The sequence below is a fragment of the Opisthocomus hoazin genome, chromosome 6, assembly GCF_030867145.1.
Source record: "Opisthocomus hoazin isolate bOpiHoa1 chromosome 6, bOpiHoa1.hap1, whole genome shotgun sequence".
Taxonomy (NCBI): domain Eukaryota; kingdom Metazoa; phylum Chordata; class Aves; order Opisthocomiformes; family Opisthocomidae; genus Opisthocomus; species Opisthocomus hoazin.
This window is the reverse complement of record NC_134419.1, coordinates 52,431,894-52,446,878: the sequence shown is the minus strand read 5'-3', so window position 1 is coordinate 52,446,878 and position 14,985 is coordinate 52,431,894. Positions and strand designations below refer to the sequence as shown.

At 38.4% G+C, this 14,985-nt stretch overlaps 1 protein-coding gene across 2 annotated transcripts in view; it reads left to right on the top strand.

The window, feature by feature from the left end:
* CTNNA3 (catenin alpha 3) overlaps window positions 1–14,985 on the top strand; it is a 577,723-nt gene that overhangs the window by 466,396 nt on the left and 96,342 nt on the right. For both annotated transcript variants that reach the window (XM_075423092.1, XM_075423093.1), the window contains one exon: window positions 8,341–8,492. In XM_075423092.1, coding sequence (XP_075279207.1) covers window positions 8,341–8,492 — 152 coding nt within the window. The remainder of the gene's footprint in view (window positions 1–8,340; window positions 8,493–14,985) is intronic.

The following is a 14,985-nucleotide window of genomic DNA, read 5'->3' as shown; positions in this document are numbered from 1 at the left end:
GGTATATCCACCACTCATCTCAGCTTTGTGTCATCAGCAAACTTGCTGAGGGTACACCCTGTCCCTTCATCCAGGTCACTGATGAACAAGCTGAACAAGACAGGGCCGAGTACTGACCCCTGAGGGACACCACTAGATACAGACCTCCAACTAGACTGTGCCACTGATGACAACCCTCTGAGCTCTGCCATTCATTCCTAATGAGGATGTTATGGGAGACTGTGTCAAAAGCCTTGCTGAAGTCGAGGTAGACAACATCCACTGCTCTCCCCTCATCTACCCAGCCAGTCATGCCATTGTAGAAAGCTGTCAGATTGGTTAAGAATGATTTCCCCTTGGTGAATCCATGTTGACTACTCCTGATAACCTTCTTTTCCTCGAAGGAAAAATAAGCAGGCTTAGCCAAAACTTGGGTTTTATTGCACATGGAGTAAGAATATATTCCATGTTCCAGGGTGTCTGTTTCTGAAATATGTTGACTCTAATACAAAGGTGAATTTACTGCATGAGGTGAATTCTGTCATCTTTTCAGTACTTCTATCCAGATCAGGCTTTATAAGTTTTCTATTTTAGTTCAAAAGAGATAATTATTTTTGAACATTTTAAAATGACTTTACATATCTGCTAAATGACCTTTTCAAAGGTCAGTCTTTTCAAAGTCTAAACTTGTATGTCTTACTCCAAAATATCCCTTTTATTTCCAAGTAGGAAGTTGAATCTCTGCAATGGATGTGTTCGAGAGGGATAAATTAGGACCTTTTCTAACTTAAAAGCAGCAATTTACTGGATTTTCATTCATTAATAATAAAACTGCCAATAATTAATAATGTTCATTGTGCCAGTAGCCTTACAGCCTTGTAAGTGCTTGTTGCAAAATGTGTTGTAAAATGATCATGCACAGTTTCTGCTTTCACTATTCTAGTAGGCCTATGTCTGAGTTAAAGAAAAGCAAATACTAACTATATCTTGCTTTTAGTAGGCAACTTCTTTTCTTCAAGGGGGGGTGGGACAGGCACAATGGCGATTCAGAGATCTTTTCTCTCAGATACTGGCCTAGAATTGAGATTGGCAGAGGAACATGAGCTAGGTGTTTCATGTGTTAGAAGTTCCTAAAATGTTAATCCCTTTTCCTCCATTCAGCCTACAGGCTTGTTACAAAAAAAAAAAAAGGTGATTAAATATGAATGGTAGTATTTAAAGAAGTAGAAAGGATATATGAAGCGCACTTGGTCATAAAGCTCTTCTACTTCTTTCATATATGTATGTATGTCTATGTATGTCTTGGCAAGTCATCTGATACAGTATTATAATTAAAGGTCACCAGTGTAACACTGTATCACAGAAATACAGGCTTGAAGTTAAGTGTCTGTGCCACAGTGAAACAAATTTAGAAAAAGCTTGATTTTCATAGTAGCATTGTGTTATGTGGATTAGTGACAGTTTTAAATGATTGGAGTTTCAAAAAACTGTTTATGTTATTCAGTTCAGCCTTTTGCAGTGAGTACAGAATCATCGTTTTTTTCAGTAATTCCATTATTATTTAAATATATTTTTAAATGCATCTAGTGAAGATGTCTCCATCAGTCATTAAACAGTTTATTCCATTCTAAATAGCATGCGTTGGGTGGTGTAACTCAAATTCTGCCGGAAAAAGCCCTTGCATTTTAGATGGTATGCCTTGGCCAGCACAGTTGCCTTGCCTTACATGGTTTTTATTTGGTTTATTTATTAGTTCTTCATATACCATATTGGATTGAAATGACATTAAGAACAGGCAGAATACTTGGCAGTAAAATTAGGTTACCGGATATACAAAGTTCTTACTACCTGAAATTCTTAGATACCGCTCCAGAGGAAATTTTCAAATGCTTATTTTTAAGAAGTGCAAACTATGCTTTAGTCTCAGAGTGAGATGAAATAGAGATGTACTGAATAAAGACTGTGCAGTTATTAACTAGATTTCTTATTTACTCTGGTATTACCCTGCATTTAAATGGTAACTGTGTTTTTAATCTTTTCAACCACGCTTTGCTTATGCTTCACTTTAGCTGAATTCCTGCAACTGGAAAACTATTTAAATCCTCTGAAAGCAAATTGTCTATACCCATCACACTGACTTTCATGCTAGGTGATCAGATTATGGGGGATAATAAAATACTTCAGATAGATACCACTTGCCACGACTCTCTGTTTATGTTGCCGCAGGAGGACTCATCTGAACTTCTTGCTGAAAGATGAAGGACATCCTTAAAGCAAATCTTTCATTTCCATGAATAAATTAGAGATCAGTTCAGTTGAACATAGTGTACAATTCCAGGATATAGTATCAAAACACACCCTCAGGAGGGTAGAGTTCAAACATTTATTCCTTTTACTGTGGGGGTTTCTCAGTGCTAAACAAAACTAGATGGATGCAATAAAAGAATAACTTTTTGATACCTTGAGCTACAGCATTGCCCAGCCAGTTTTGATCTCAGGACTTGAAATATCTCTTGGTTTGGAGACCTGTAGCACTTCCTGTGATTTGAGATCTTCTTGCAGCAAGTATCAGTCATTATCAAGACCTGAACCTCTGTTGTCTGACATCTTATTGCCTAAGTGGTGGATGGTTTTCAAGATTTTAGTGAGGCTGTTCTTTCGTGCTTGGAGGCTAATAGAAAGACACAGTGTGCTGAAAGAAGGTGTTAGGCTTAGTGGTTGAAACATGTGGCTTGGCTTGCACTCATGTCTTTCAACTTCCCTACCTGCAAATCATTTCTGTGATTTGTGATCATAACAGTCTCATATTAGGTTCATGCAGCATTTTTTTAGACCCTACATGAGCATGCTTTTGGCTGTTGCTTACTTTGTTCGAATCTGTCTTCTGGTGGGCTTTTGGAAGTTCTCATGGGGCTTTTTCCTCCTGTTAGAATCCTAAGTCATGAATAGTAACCCACCCTGATTTTATTATCTTCAGGAGTCAAACCATTTTTTCACTCAGTCTGACCCACATTTGTTTTTTTTTAAAATAGTCTTTTTCGTAGTGATTACGTCAGCTAACTGTGGAACATGGAGATTCCCATTCTTACAACAAATCCTCCTCATGCCATTCTTGTTAAGTTCTCCTGCAGTCTTTACTTGTTTTGATATTAGAGGTGAAGTTTAGGTACTAACCTTGATGTGATTTTCATTCTGAGTGCTTCATTAGTTGAAGCTTTTTATTCACTCTGGGTATTCCGTTTTTTTGTATATTGACAAGACAAACTTTTTAGGAAGGCTGCTCATGTTTTCGTATCTCCTACCAAACAGTCCCGTGGCTCTTTTATTTGAGGAAAGAAGCCTCTGGATGGCTGATTGCCTGACAAAGGGTCTTCTCCTTTGTTGAAAGGTCATTGAACTGAAATTCAAGCAATAGCTGTGGCAGTCTTGCAGAGTCTACTTGTAGCTGGGATCTGTAGGTCTGCCACAGAGAGCTTCATTCATTCATCTGAGCACTGCGTTTTCATTTCCATTTCAAAGCTGCCTTTGAAAGAGTAGTTTTTTCAGTCTTCATTCTAGTGGGAGCTCTTGAACCTTTTTCCAGTCTATGTACGCCATACAGTAAGTTGCTCACAGTGTTTATACGTATAGATAAACATTGTAGATGAAAGTTTGGTTATTGACCACAAATTATTTTTCTTGAGAAAAATTGTATATATATGCATTCAGTAATCCACCACATCTGCTCTCCCTTGACATCCTTTGAGAAACTGTGGCATTCTGTGGAACTGAGAGGGGGTACCATACCCTGCCTATAGCATTCCAACATAAGCACAAAGGGTGGGACCTGGGGGTTGTCCTGCAGAGATGGCAGAGAACCAAATAGTCTTATTTTCAGTACTTCACTATAAGAATGATAAAAAATAAGTAATTCTTGTTTTATTTTTTATTTAGAAGCATCTTGGGCTTGTTCCCGCCTTTGTCAAATAAATGAAACGGGGCTTTTGTTGGATTTTTTTTCCTTTTTTTTTTTCAAATTAAAAACCATAAACATTTTGAATTGAAAAAAATTTTTAAAAGTCATTATGTTTTTGATCAGTTCTAGGAGGTCATGTCAGTCCATGTCTGTTGTATTCGTTTTTTTAAGACATTATTTAGGTGAGTGTTGTCTATGTGTGGACATTTTAGCTGTGGAGACTGTTGCTTTTTCAGTATCAACGTATCTTGATTGCTGATGAAGTGATGTTAATCACTTAATGCAACTTCATTAAAAGGTGCAAGCAGAACAGCTCATGTATTCCCCTGTTGTCACTGGCCTTCTGCAAAGTTGAAAACCTGTTGTCCTGATGGTTTTGTTATTAAAAATAACAGGCACAGAGTTGCTAATTGGAATAAAGTGATTAGTGAAGTTTACTTTTGCTGTATTAACTCATGCAATTTTGACATATAGATGTGATAGCCTCTGATTAAGAGCTGGGTCGTGACAGGTACTAAACTACAAACAAGATTCATTAGTTGGTTTTGGTTGAAGTTGACAAAATCAAGCAGAAGTGATTAGAGGTTGAAGAAGACATGGCCTACAAGGAAAGACAAGTAGTATTGTTTATTTAAGACAAGAGAGGAATTAGGGAAGACGTGATGAATTTTAAAACAAATAAAAGTAATTTCAAGAAGAAAGCAGAACATGGTGGTGTGAAATCTGTGAATCCATTTGGGGACTTTCAACATTACAATTATGAGCAGTATTGGTTTTTTTTGAAAATATCCTCCTCCTTTCCACACCTTCCCATTCAGGAAAGACAGGATTACAGATGTTCGTGTTGAAATTTGTTGAGGGGGAAAAAAAAAAGCAAAAATTAAAATAAAAATTTGTAAGTATTCTTCAAAAATGTTTTAATATTAGAATCACAGAAATGTAGTAATACTTCTCAATTGTAGAACACTTGAAATTTTTCATTTTACTTACAACTTGTTTAATTTTTCTTTGCTTTTGAAAGATTGAAAATATCAATGTTGTCCAAACAATTTTTACCTGCATTCACTTCTCATTCGTATTTAGGGTGCCTAAAAAATAAAGCAGAGTACAGCAAAGATGCACGTTATTAATGTAATTCTAGCCCACTTAGTGCAGTGTTTCAGAGCGATGCCTTAACCATTTGAGGGTGTATGAAGTAAAAGTATTTTTGATGCCAGTGATCCATGGATAAGAAATCATATACCCACCAAAACCTCTTTTTAACTAGTCATTTGGTGGGGAACTCAATAATGAAATAGATCACATGCAGTCAAGAAAGGAGTCTTGGATTTGAAGGAATTATCCAATCAGGTACAGGACAAATGACCAAATAATAAGAACTGTTTCATAACCTTATAATAGCCCAAATGTATTTTTATACTTCATTAGCCGATTATGTACATATTTTAGAATTAGTTTAGTCTTGTGTTTTGATTGTCTGTGTGTAAAAATTATATTGATGATAAGCGACCATCTTACACATGTTATCAGAAGGAAGCCACTGAGATCCTGTTTCTGTGATCAGGTGCAGCCAGTGGTTTAGCACTGGCTCCACCCATAGCATGCAGAAGTATAGACTACAAATTTGTGTAAAATCCTGTTTCATAAGTGATGTATTAATTCAGACAAACAAATACACTGTGATAATGAGTAAAGGAGCTGTAAAAAGGCCATTAATAAGCATATGGAATAAGAATAGGGTGCAGGGTGGAGCCTGAATAGATAACTGAGAAGAAATAACCTGTCCTGTAGAAGAAGAAGGCTGCAGGCAGTTAGGAGCAACTGAAAATGCTGTTCGTAAGCAGGGAATCTGTGCTTTACAATAGTGTAAGTGAAGTATCTGGAGTACAATAAACTGAGAAGTGAGGATGTTGGAGGCTTGGGAAAATGCCTCATGGTTTTGACTAAAGCCGTGGAAAACTTGAATTCCTGGAAACTTCTTATATTCTCCTTTGCAGCATTTTTACAACGGATATGAAGAGCTGAATGTTTAATTTCATGTAAATGTATGAGGTGCCTGTTTAGTTCAAAATTGCCACACTTGCAATTATTTTGATAGTCTAGGGGCTAAGATCTTCGCTTAACAGAAAAAAAAAGTTTCATCTTCTGAAATTGTAGATTTGTGTTTCTTTAAAAAAAAAATTCAAAGAGCACTAAATTAATAGGTGCTTGCTCTCCCTAATTATTCCATTTGGTTGCTAATGACAAATGTACCTTGTCTTTTTTCCATACCATTTAAGAAATCTGTTCTTCCCACTGACCTTTTCAGAAGGTAGGGTAATTCAAGTGATAATCTGAAGAGGGAAGAAAGGATTTTAAATATCCTGTGTTTTAAATTAAATGGCATCTACTTGTCTCACACTTTTGGAGATCTATTTTACAGAAGAAAATGAACGTTCCCACTACCACTGAATGAACTGAAGTTTGTTATTTCTCAGAACTGACACATGAAGTAACTGTTCTGCACTCTAGAAGGAAACAGCTGAGCTTGAAGACAGTGAAGTTACTGTAATTTAAGAGAGAATTTAAATATCTCCAAGGGTTACGTGGGTTTCTCCATGTAAAGTTAGGGGTTAGAGCATTATTGTGGTGTCTTTCCTGATATTTAAAGCATATGTTGCCAGGTTTTCTAATTCAGAAGTCTTGTTGACTTCAGCTGAAGCTTTCTCTGCATAAAAATTTATTATGTACTTAAAAATTTGTCTGAAATGATTTGTACTTAAGGTATTGGTGTAACCAAGGTGATGGAATCAGTTAACCATAAACATGAACAATGCTGTTATGTCCCTTGTACAGCCCTACCCATCTGGACATTAGGTCTGAGAACAGAGGGTCTAGTCTCTAGGTAACTATTAATGTTAAACAATAGTGGTGAAGGGGATTTTTAATAGAAATAGCATTACCTAATAGTTGCAGGTGCATTTATAGTACCTATCTATTGTGTAAATTAACTGAAGCAGAAAGTCTTGCATCTCCATACAAAGGGGTTAGTTTTTGATAGGGGCTAGAAGTCACCTAGAACCGGTCAAGACGACCCCACTGTGTGAATGGGAGCAAGAAGAGAACTGAGTTTGCGCAGAAACAAAGGTCAATCAGTGAACACTGTGATGAAGAGGATAAGCCTTCATCTTGGGACCCCTGACGACCACCACTAGGAGGCACTGCACAAGCGCAGCTGGGAGGAGTCTATGGAAATGACTTCTTGGAATTAATTTTAATATGAAAGAGATAGGCTATGCATATTATAGGTGGATTGGGAAACCTAATGAATATGTATTTTTTGATCTATATAAACTGCATAAGAAAAGTATGAGATATGCACGTTCAGTGGAATTATCCTCCATGCATCCAGCACTGCAATAAAGAATGCCTGCCTTTTAACACTACATTGGTGTTATGAGGTTTCATTCCCAGATTTTCGGTGACATTGGTAGTGTTGCTTTTGTGTGTTTATGAATTACATAGCGTGTAATTGTGGAGGAAGGGGTGGAACAAATATTATACTTGTATTTGAAACCAACACATTCCCTTAAAAAAAGTTTGTTCCACCAGGTATATGTTACTCATATTGCATGTTACAGAAGTTGAGTTCTGTCCCTCTACTTTCTGGTTTTTCTGGGTCTTCAGTCTCCAAGTGATAGGAAATGAGTCACTGCAGATGTACTTGTTTGAGGTCCTTGTGTGCATGATGGATTTTCCAGCTGCATTCTTTCTTCCGTCTGTATTCTGTTGAGTTTCCTTTGCTCTGAATTGATGTGAAGTATCAAGGGAAATAGAGTGGTAGCAAGTCATCATGCAAAATAAGGCCTTGGAGCACCAGAGGAAAATTTCCAGGACATTCTGGGTAAAGCACAGGTTAATATCAAACTGATTCAAAATTTACAATTTGTTTGATTCAATCAAACACGGTACGCTGCCTTGGTGAGTATAGGTTACAATTGTGGGACCTGTTAATTTGGAGAATAAGCATCAATCTTTTGGTAGTTTTGTCTCCATTGTGACTGAAAGCAGAGTCTGTTGAATAGTAGTTCCAGCTTTGGACCAGGTTGTTCATCCTGACTCTTTGGGTAAAACTAGTGTTGAAATCACTGGCAAGTTTTTACAGCTTGCTTCCCTGACTCCTCTATGAAAACTTTCTTCTTCTTTGTTGTACTGTAGAACCATCCACAGCTTACGTGCCTACCAAATGCATTTTTATCTCTGTGATGAAAATTACAAATGTGTTCCCACTAAAAACTAATTGTGTTATTACTATAACGCTCTTTTCAAACAAAGTTTTAATCAATGTGATGCAATTTGCCAGAAAGAAAAATGTTTTGTCCTTTTTGTGTTCACTGAATTTTGTTTGTGTTTTCTTCTTTAAATAGTGATTCCAGAGTTTATTAGTCAAGTAAATATTGCATTGGAGAGCTTAAGCAAGAACACGGTGAATCAGTTTGATGATAACCAGTTTGTGGACATTTCTAAGAAGGTGTATGATACAATTCATAACATCAGGTGCTCAGTCATGATGATTCGGGTAAGTTTTTTATTTGTTCATTTAATATTCATTTCTAAGATAGTTCAGGACACCTGGACATTTTCAGGAGAATTTAGAACCGTGTATGTGAACAATGCCCCCAAGCTCATATCCGGATTGAATTGATCTGGGAAATTTGGATTACAACGAAACACACATAATTGTAACTCAGGAAGGCTAGAATGGCGTTGAGTACTGGATTGGAACGTTGCACAAAAATGTGTTCTGTTCTTTAAAAATACTTATTTATGTTTGGTTGATAAAGATCTTCTTTCACTTCATTAATTATCAACTTGTGGCTACAAACCCAAATCTGGTTGTAGCTCTTCAACCTTAACCTTTTTTATTGGAATGTGGAAACTGAGAGTATTTTCATGTGATCCTGATAATCTCTTGTTAAAGTTTTGTCATCTTCACACTGGAAGACTCAACAGCCTGATTTCTGTCAATCCTACACAATCACAATCAATATACTTATCCTAGTGTTTTTCCTGAAGTTCAAGAAAATTCTTCAGAACAGCTTGTGTTTAAAATTTGAAACAGAATTTTGTCAGATGCAGAATTTCCCCCAAATACCTTCAGTCCACAAATCCCATTTCAAATGATATAACAACTGAGCTGCGATATCTGTATGTTCAGCAATTTTGTTTTTAAATAAAATTAAACATTAATAAAAACGTAGATACATTTTTTGAAGGAACTTTGTCTTCTACATTGTCTTTTCAGCTGAGAAGAAAGAAAAAAACAGATTCCTCTTTTCTTTTAAATATAAAAATGTATTACAGACTATTATGGGCAGCAGGTCGAGAGAGGTGATTCTGCCCCTCTACTCCACGCTGGTGAGACCCCACCTGGAGTACTGCATCCAGCTCTGGAGCCCTCAGCACAGGAGGGACGTGAACCTGTTGGAGTGGGTCCAGAGGAGGACCACAAAGATGATCAGAGGGCTGGAGAGTGGGAGGAAAGGCTGAGACAGTTGGGGTTGTTCAGCCTGGAGAAGAGAAGGCTGCGGTGAGACCATATTGTGGCCTTTCAGTACTTAAATGGGCCTTATAAGAAAGATGGGGACCGACTTTTTAGCAAGGCCTGTTGTGATAGGACAAGGCACAATGGTTTTAAACTACAAGATGATGGATTTAGATTAGCTGTAAGGAAGAAGTTCTTCACTATGAGGGTGGTGAGGCAGTGGAACAGGTTGCCCGTAGAGGTGGTAGATGCCACACCCCTGGAAAAGTTCAAGGTCAGGTCGGATGGGGCTCTGAGCAACCTGATTTAGTGAAGATGTCCCTGCTTATTTCAGTGGGCTTGGACTAGATGACCTTCAAAGGTCCATTCCAACCCAAATCATTCTATGATTCGAATACGAAAAATATTAGTGAGTGTTAATATATTGCAGGGAGTAAGTTAAACAGTTTCAGTAGGAATTCAAGTGTGCAAAGTATTTAAAATGTCTCATCCTTATTGCACTTGTCAATTACGAAATTGTTTATATACTGAAGAGAGATCCTGAAACAGACATCATGTTGCCCTGAGCAGGAGGAGTTTATGTGAGTTAGATTTATCTGGCAAAACAAACCAGACCGAGGCCAGTTTTCTGTTAGGTCTTCTGATAAGTTCCTGTTTCAGTGAACCCAGGCAAAGAGTTTTGGTTAGGACATCTAATTTTTTTTTTAGATCAGTTAGGTTTCATTTAATGCCTGCATTGCTCATCCTGCCTTCCCTTAGTGAATCAAGGACTCTTGCTTTTTTAAGATTACAGAGTTGTTCCTGTCTGTTCCTCAGTGAGATCTGAGTCTTCTATATGTCCAGTCATCTTGGGCTTGAGGTCTAGATGATCGTGAATGACTATTCCTTTAAGGAGTTTTTAATTTTGGGGAAATGCACCAAGGAGCGTAACAAAGCTTCAGTCAGTTTGTGTGAAGACGTGGACAGTGCTTTGCAGGAAGCTCTGAGAGTATATTCTTACAGCCCTCTGTGATGTGTGTATATGTATGTGGACAGTCACTCAAAAAAGAAAAGGATATGATATCCCCTGTACTTCTTTCTGAAGCATGAGGGGAAAATACTTTCATCTGAAGAGACTGTACATACGCATAACATAATATGCACAGTGTACGTGTACTATGTAAGTGCACGGTGCATCTGTAAAATTGTAAGTCATTGCACAACACCTAAGTGGACAGTATTAATATCAAGATTTCTATCAGTGCTGTCTTCCACTTCTGCTTTGCAAGTTCAGTTTGACAGGGCAAGAAAAAAACAAGTATCAGAAATTACCTTGCTGGCTGCACCTGAAGCTGTGGTTAGCGAAGAGCAGGTACTCCTCCTCCATCTCCTCCTCCTCTGAATTGAAGAAGTTATGACAAATGGGATAAGAACCTGCCTCCATCTGTACTGAAACTCCCGTTATCCTAAACAATGTATGCACTTGCCTTAGAAATCAATGTGGCTGGAAGTGTATTCAACCATATTTGAATGTATTCAACAGTCCAGCAATTGCAGAGTCCTGACAAACGCTCAGGAGGTTTTAAAAAAGAAAAAAATCAATTCATTAAAAAGAACATGTGCAGCTTTCTACTTAATGAATACCATTATTCAGACACTGTCATGAGAGGGTTTTTTTGAGGTTTGGTGAAATGATAGTCAGTTCCACCATCCCTTAGAGATACAGACTGTCAGCACAGAGAGAGTGCTGGGGAAAACCTGGCATTCATTTTTTCAGTAAGGATGTATTTTCAGTCCTAATTAGATACATTCCAGACAATGCCAGTTTCATTTCAGTCTGCCTGTAAGAAGCTTTAGTAAATCTGGTGGTTATTCAGACGTATGCTGTTACCACAGCAGCCAAGGTGAGAAAATGAGTGTTCTGTGGCCAGCTTATAGGGGCTTACTGGTACAGTGCCGAAGAACAATGCGTTGCTGATTACAGGGGATTGCAAGACTCAATCAGGGAAAGAAATTGTTGATTAAAATATAATGGGGAAGTGTAAATGAACAAGGACACAGATTCACAGGGAGCAATTTTTCAACATCAAAGTAAAAGCAGAAACTCTCCAGATCAGTTCTTCAGGAAGCATTTCAAGCATGTAATTACACAGAGAGAATGTTTTTAAAAATAGAGTTCCTAACTGTAAAATGCTGACAAATACTATTGTTAATGCAAATTATCAGATATGCCTTTCAGTGTCCAAGCTTAACCATAGAGACATAAAACATTCATTCCAGTCCTGCAGGTACAATGTGAATAACCCTTGAGAACAACTTCATAGTGGAAGGTGTACTGCACTGATGAGTTGTAATAGAAATGCCTCTGGAACTGCAGGATGCTTCCCGTAAGATGCTTTTCAGTGTTTCGCTTGCAAGGATTAATTCATCCAGTGATAGCTGTTGATTTGAAATTGTCAGATATTTGATCCAGGGCATGTAGCTGCATGTGCTTGTTAGTGTCCACATTCCTCAGTCCTTCATTGACTCCTGAAGCATCTGATTTTTGTTAAATTGTAGAGGCTTTGGGAGCTTGATTTTGCACAGGAACATTTGGGCATTATCTCGATAGTGTGTTAATCAGAATATTGCTGTTATGGAAATAGATCAGGGTAGATAGTAGAATTCAAGACAAGAATTCTGCTGTGTGAAATGTATGGAAAAGTCGAAGGAAACAGGTTGACAGTTTTGGAGACAATACGTATTAAATATTGCATAATGTTAAGACTGATGCTAGAACTTTTGTTTTTTTTTTTTAAAAAAGGAGCTTCCATAGGAGATTGTAGTTTGTTGAAGTATGAGACGGCTGGATTGGAGTAACAGCTAATAATATCCCATTAGGATATTAAACATAGTGGAAAGTGGTAATGACTTCAAATGAGTAATAGCTACCAATAGCTGAAGCAGTAATAAAGTTGTTGTAACAGAAATACACCAAGAACAGTGGAAAAGAATTCACCAAGTGAAGGTTTCATGGAATGGTTTGTTTTTGTTGGAGGATAAACAAGTGAACTGCTATGAGTTTTCCAGAGAAGAAGAGGGCAAAATCTTCATATGCTTTATTCAGAATGCTTTTACAGTTCTTATGTTCATGCAGAAGCCGTGAAAGAGGAACCTGTGTTCCATAATTTTATGAGAGGTGGAAAATGTATATTGTAGTTCTTATCTGATAGAATGCATCATTTTGATGCATTTCTTAAAAATCCTTTCTCCTGAATGTGTATTCCTTGTGCTGTTTCTTTCACAGTTCTGGCATGGAGCCTGCAGGTTCCATCAGAGTTTATGTTGTTAGGTTTTTTGAGTGCTGCTTTTGCAGATTGTGCCTTTGTTATCACAGAGCACCCATTTTCTGCACCATTTCGTACATGATCTCCACTCCCTATCCTCTCTGAAAATGGAGGCAAAGCGTTCATTTTGGGTTTCTGTCATACCTAGATACTTTTTATTTTAGCTAGATCCTCACTACATCTCCATTTCATTTGTTGTCTTGCTATTCTTTTAGCTTTTACTGTGGGTTTTAATTTCCTTTGCAAAATCAAACTCAGTTTAGCTACACATTCAGGTGTCTACAGCATGACCCTTTTTAAAATGTTTTGGCTACCTCAGAGTACCCTTAGGATGGGGTCCCATTTTCTACTTTTGTTGGCTGCAAATTCTGCGTAGTGTTTCATTCTGTTTTAAAGAAATGTAAGAGTTCATCCATAACAGAGTTTGTGAGTTCTTCAGTACACTTCATTTCTCTCAATAAGAGACATCACAGCAGACTTTGATCTTTTGTTTCCAGCAGAATTACAGGAATTTTCAGAACATGGGCTTCTCAGAAAGGAAGATAGCAAGTGGTGAAAACCTTTCCATCATTGTGTTTGTCTTTCTGCCAGCTAATAAATGTCTATTTAAATTCTATCTTTGCTTTTATTAATGACAGAATTATCCTACACATGCAGGGTTTTCTACCTGTTTTTGCTTCTGTAGTAGGAAAGAGTTAGATCCTGTCACATGCAGGCAGTAGCACACATGTACTGAACCTGTATTTAAAAGGTAGAGAAAGCAAAGCAAGGCAGGGAAGTCATTGAGAAAAAAAGACATTTACTGCCGCCTTCTCATTGTTTGTTTTTCCGAGAGAGCCCTGAGACCTCGTGGGGAAGAAGGAGAAAGAACAATTCATATAGTCTTGGTAAACTTCATTGTTGTTGGTCTGAAATTTATGCATGATGCTAACTCATTGCAAATGAAGTTTGTTAAATACCTTCTTCGTTTTCCTATCCTACACAATTGCATAAGAGGACGAACTTTTGCAGCAGTAGTTAGCAAGCCACTTGGACCTGCACATCTCATCACTTCCTGGTCATTTTTGACCTAAGTAAGTCAGAGCTGACCTTTCTTTCCCTCAGCTCCTGATCAACTTCTCTGGCAGAAATCAGGAACTTTCTTGTGTATTTTCACTTGTGCTCCCTTATGCACTAAGCTTCTGGTATAAACACAGAATCATAGAATGGCTTGGGTTGGAAAGGACCTTAAAGATCATCTAGTTCCAATCACACTGCCATGGGCAGGGACACCTTCCACTAGGTTGCTCAGAGACCCATCCAACCTGGCCTTGAACGCTTCCAGGGAGGGGGCATCCACAGCTTCTATGGGCAACCTGTGCCAGTGCCTCACCACCTTCATAGTGAAGAATTTCTTTCTTATATCTAATCAAAATCTACCCTTTTTCAGTTTTAAGCCATTACCCCTTGTGCTATCCCTACATGCCCTTGTCAAAAGTCTCACTACAGCTTTATTGTGGCTCCATTCAGGTACTGGAAGACCGCAGTAAGTTGTCCCCGGAGCCTTCTCTTCCGCAGGCTGAACAGCCCCAACTCTCTCAGCTTTTTCTCCTGGGAGAGATGTTCCAGCCCTCTGGTCATTTTTGTGGCTGTCATCTATACCCAGCTCCAACAGGTCCATCTCTTTCCTGTGCTAAGGGCTCCAGAGCGGGACGCAGGACTCCAGGTGGGGTCTCACCAGAGCAGAGTAGAGGGGCAGAATCACCTCCCTCGCCCTGCTGGCTGTGCTGCTTTTGATGCAGCCCAGGATACGGTTGGCCTTGTGGGCTGCAAGTGCAACATTGCCAGGTCATGTTGAGCTTTTTGTCAGCCAGCACCCCCCCAAGTCGTTCTCGTCAGGGTTGCTCTCAATCCATTTTCCACCCAGCCTGTTTTTGTGCTTGGGATTGCTCGACCTCTGTGCAGGACCTTGCACTTGTCCTTGTTGAGCTTCATAAGGTTCACACAGGCTCACCTCTTGGGCCTGTCCAGCTCTCTCTGGATGGCTTAGTAAGTACTTGTTATGTTGTCATCTTTTTTTAACCAGGAACGGATTTCTTTTCTTGTTATTTAGGAAAAGATATGTTCAGTACCGGTTGTTACCAGGCAGATGTTTCCATGCCCTGCCTTCTTCAAATGGTACTTTCATTGCTTATTCGATCAGTCCTGTCATCCAAAGATTGATATATCTGGATGCAGTGTGA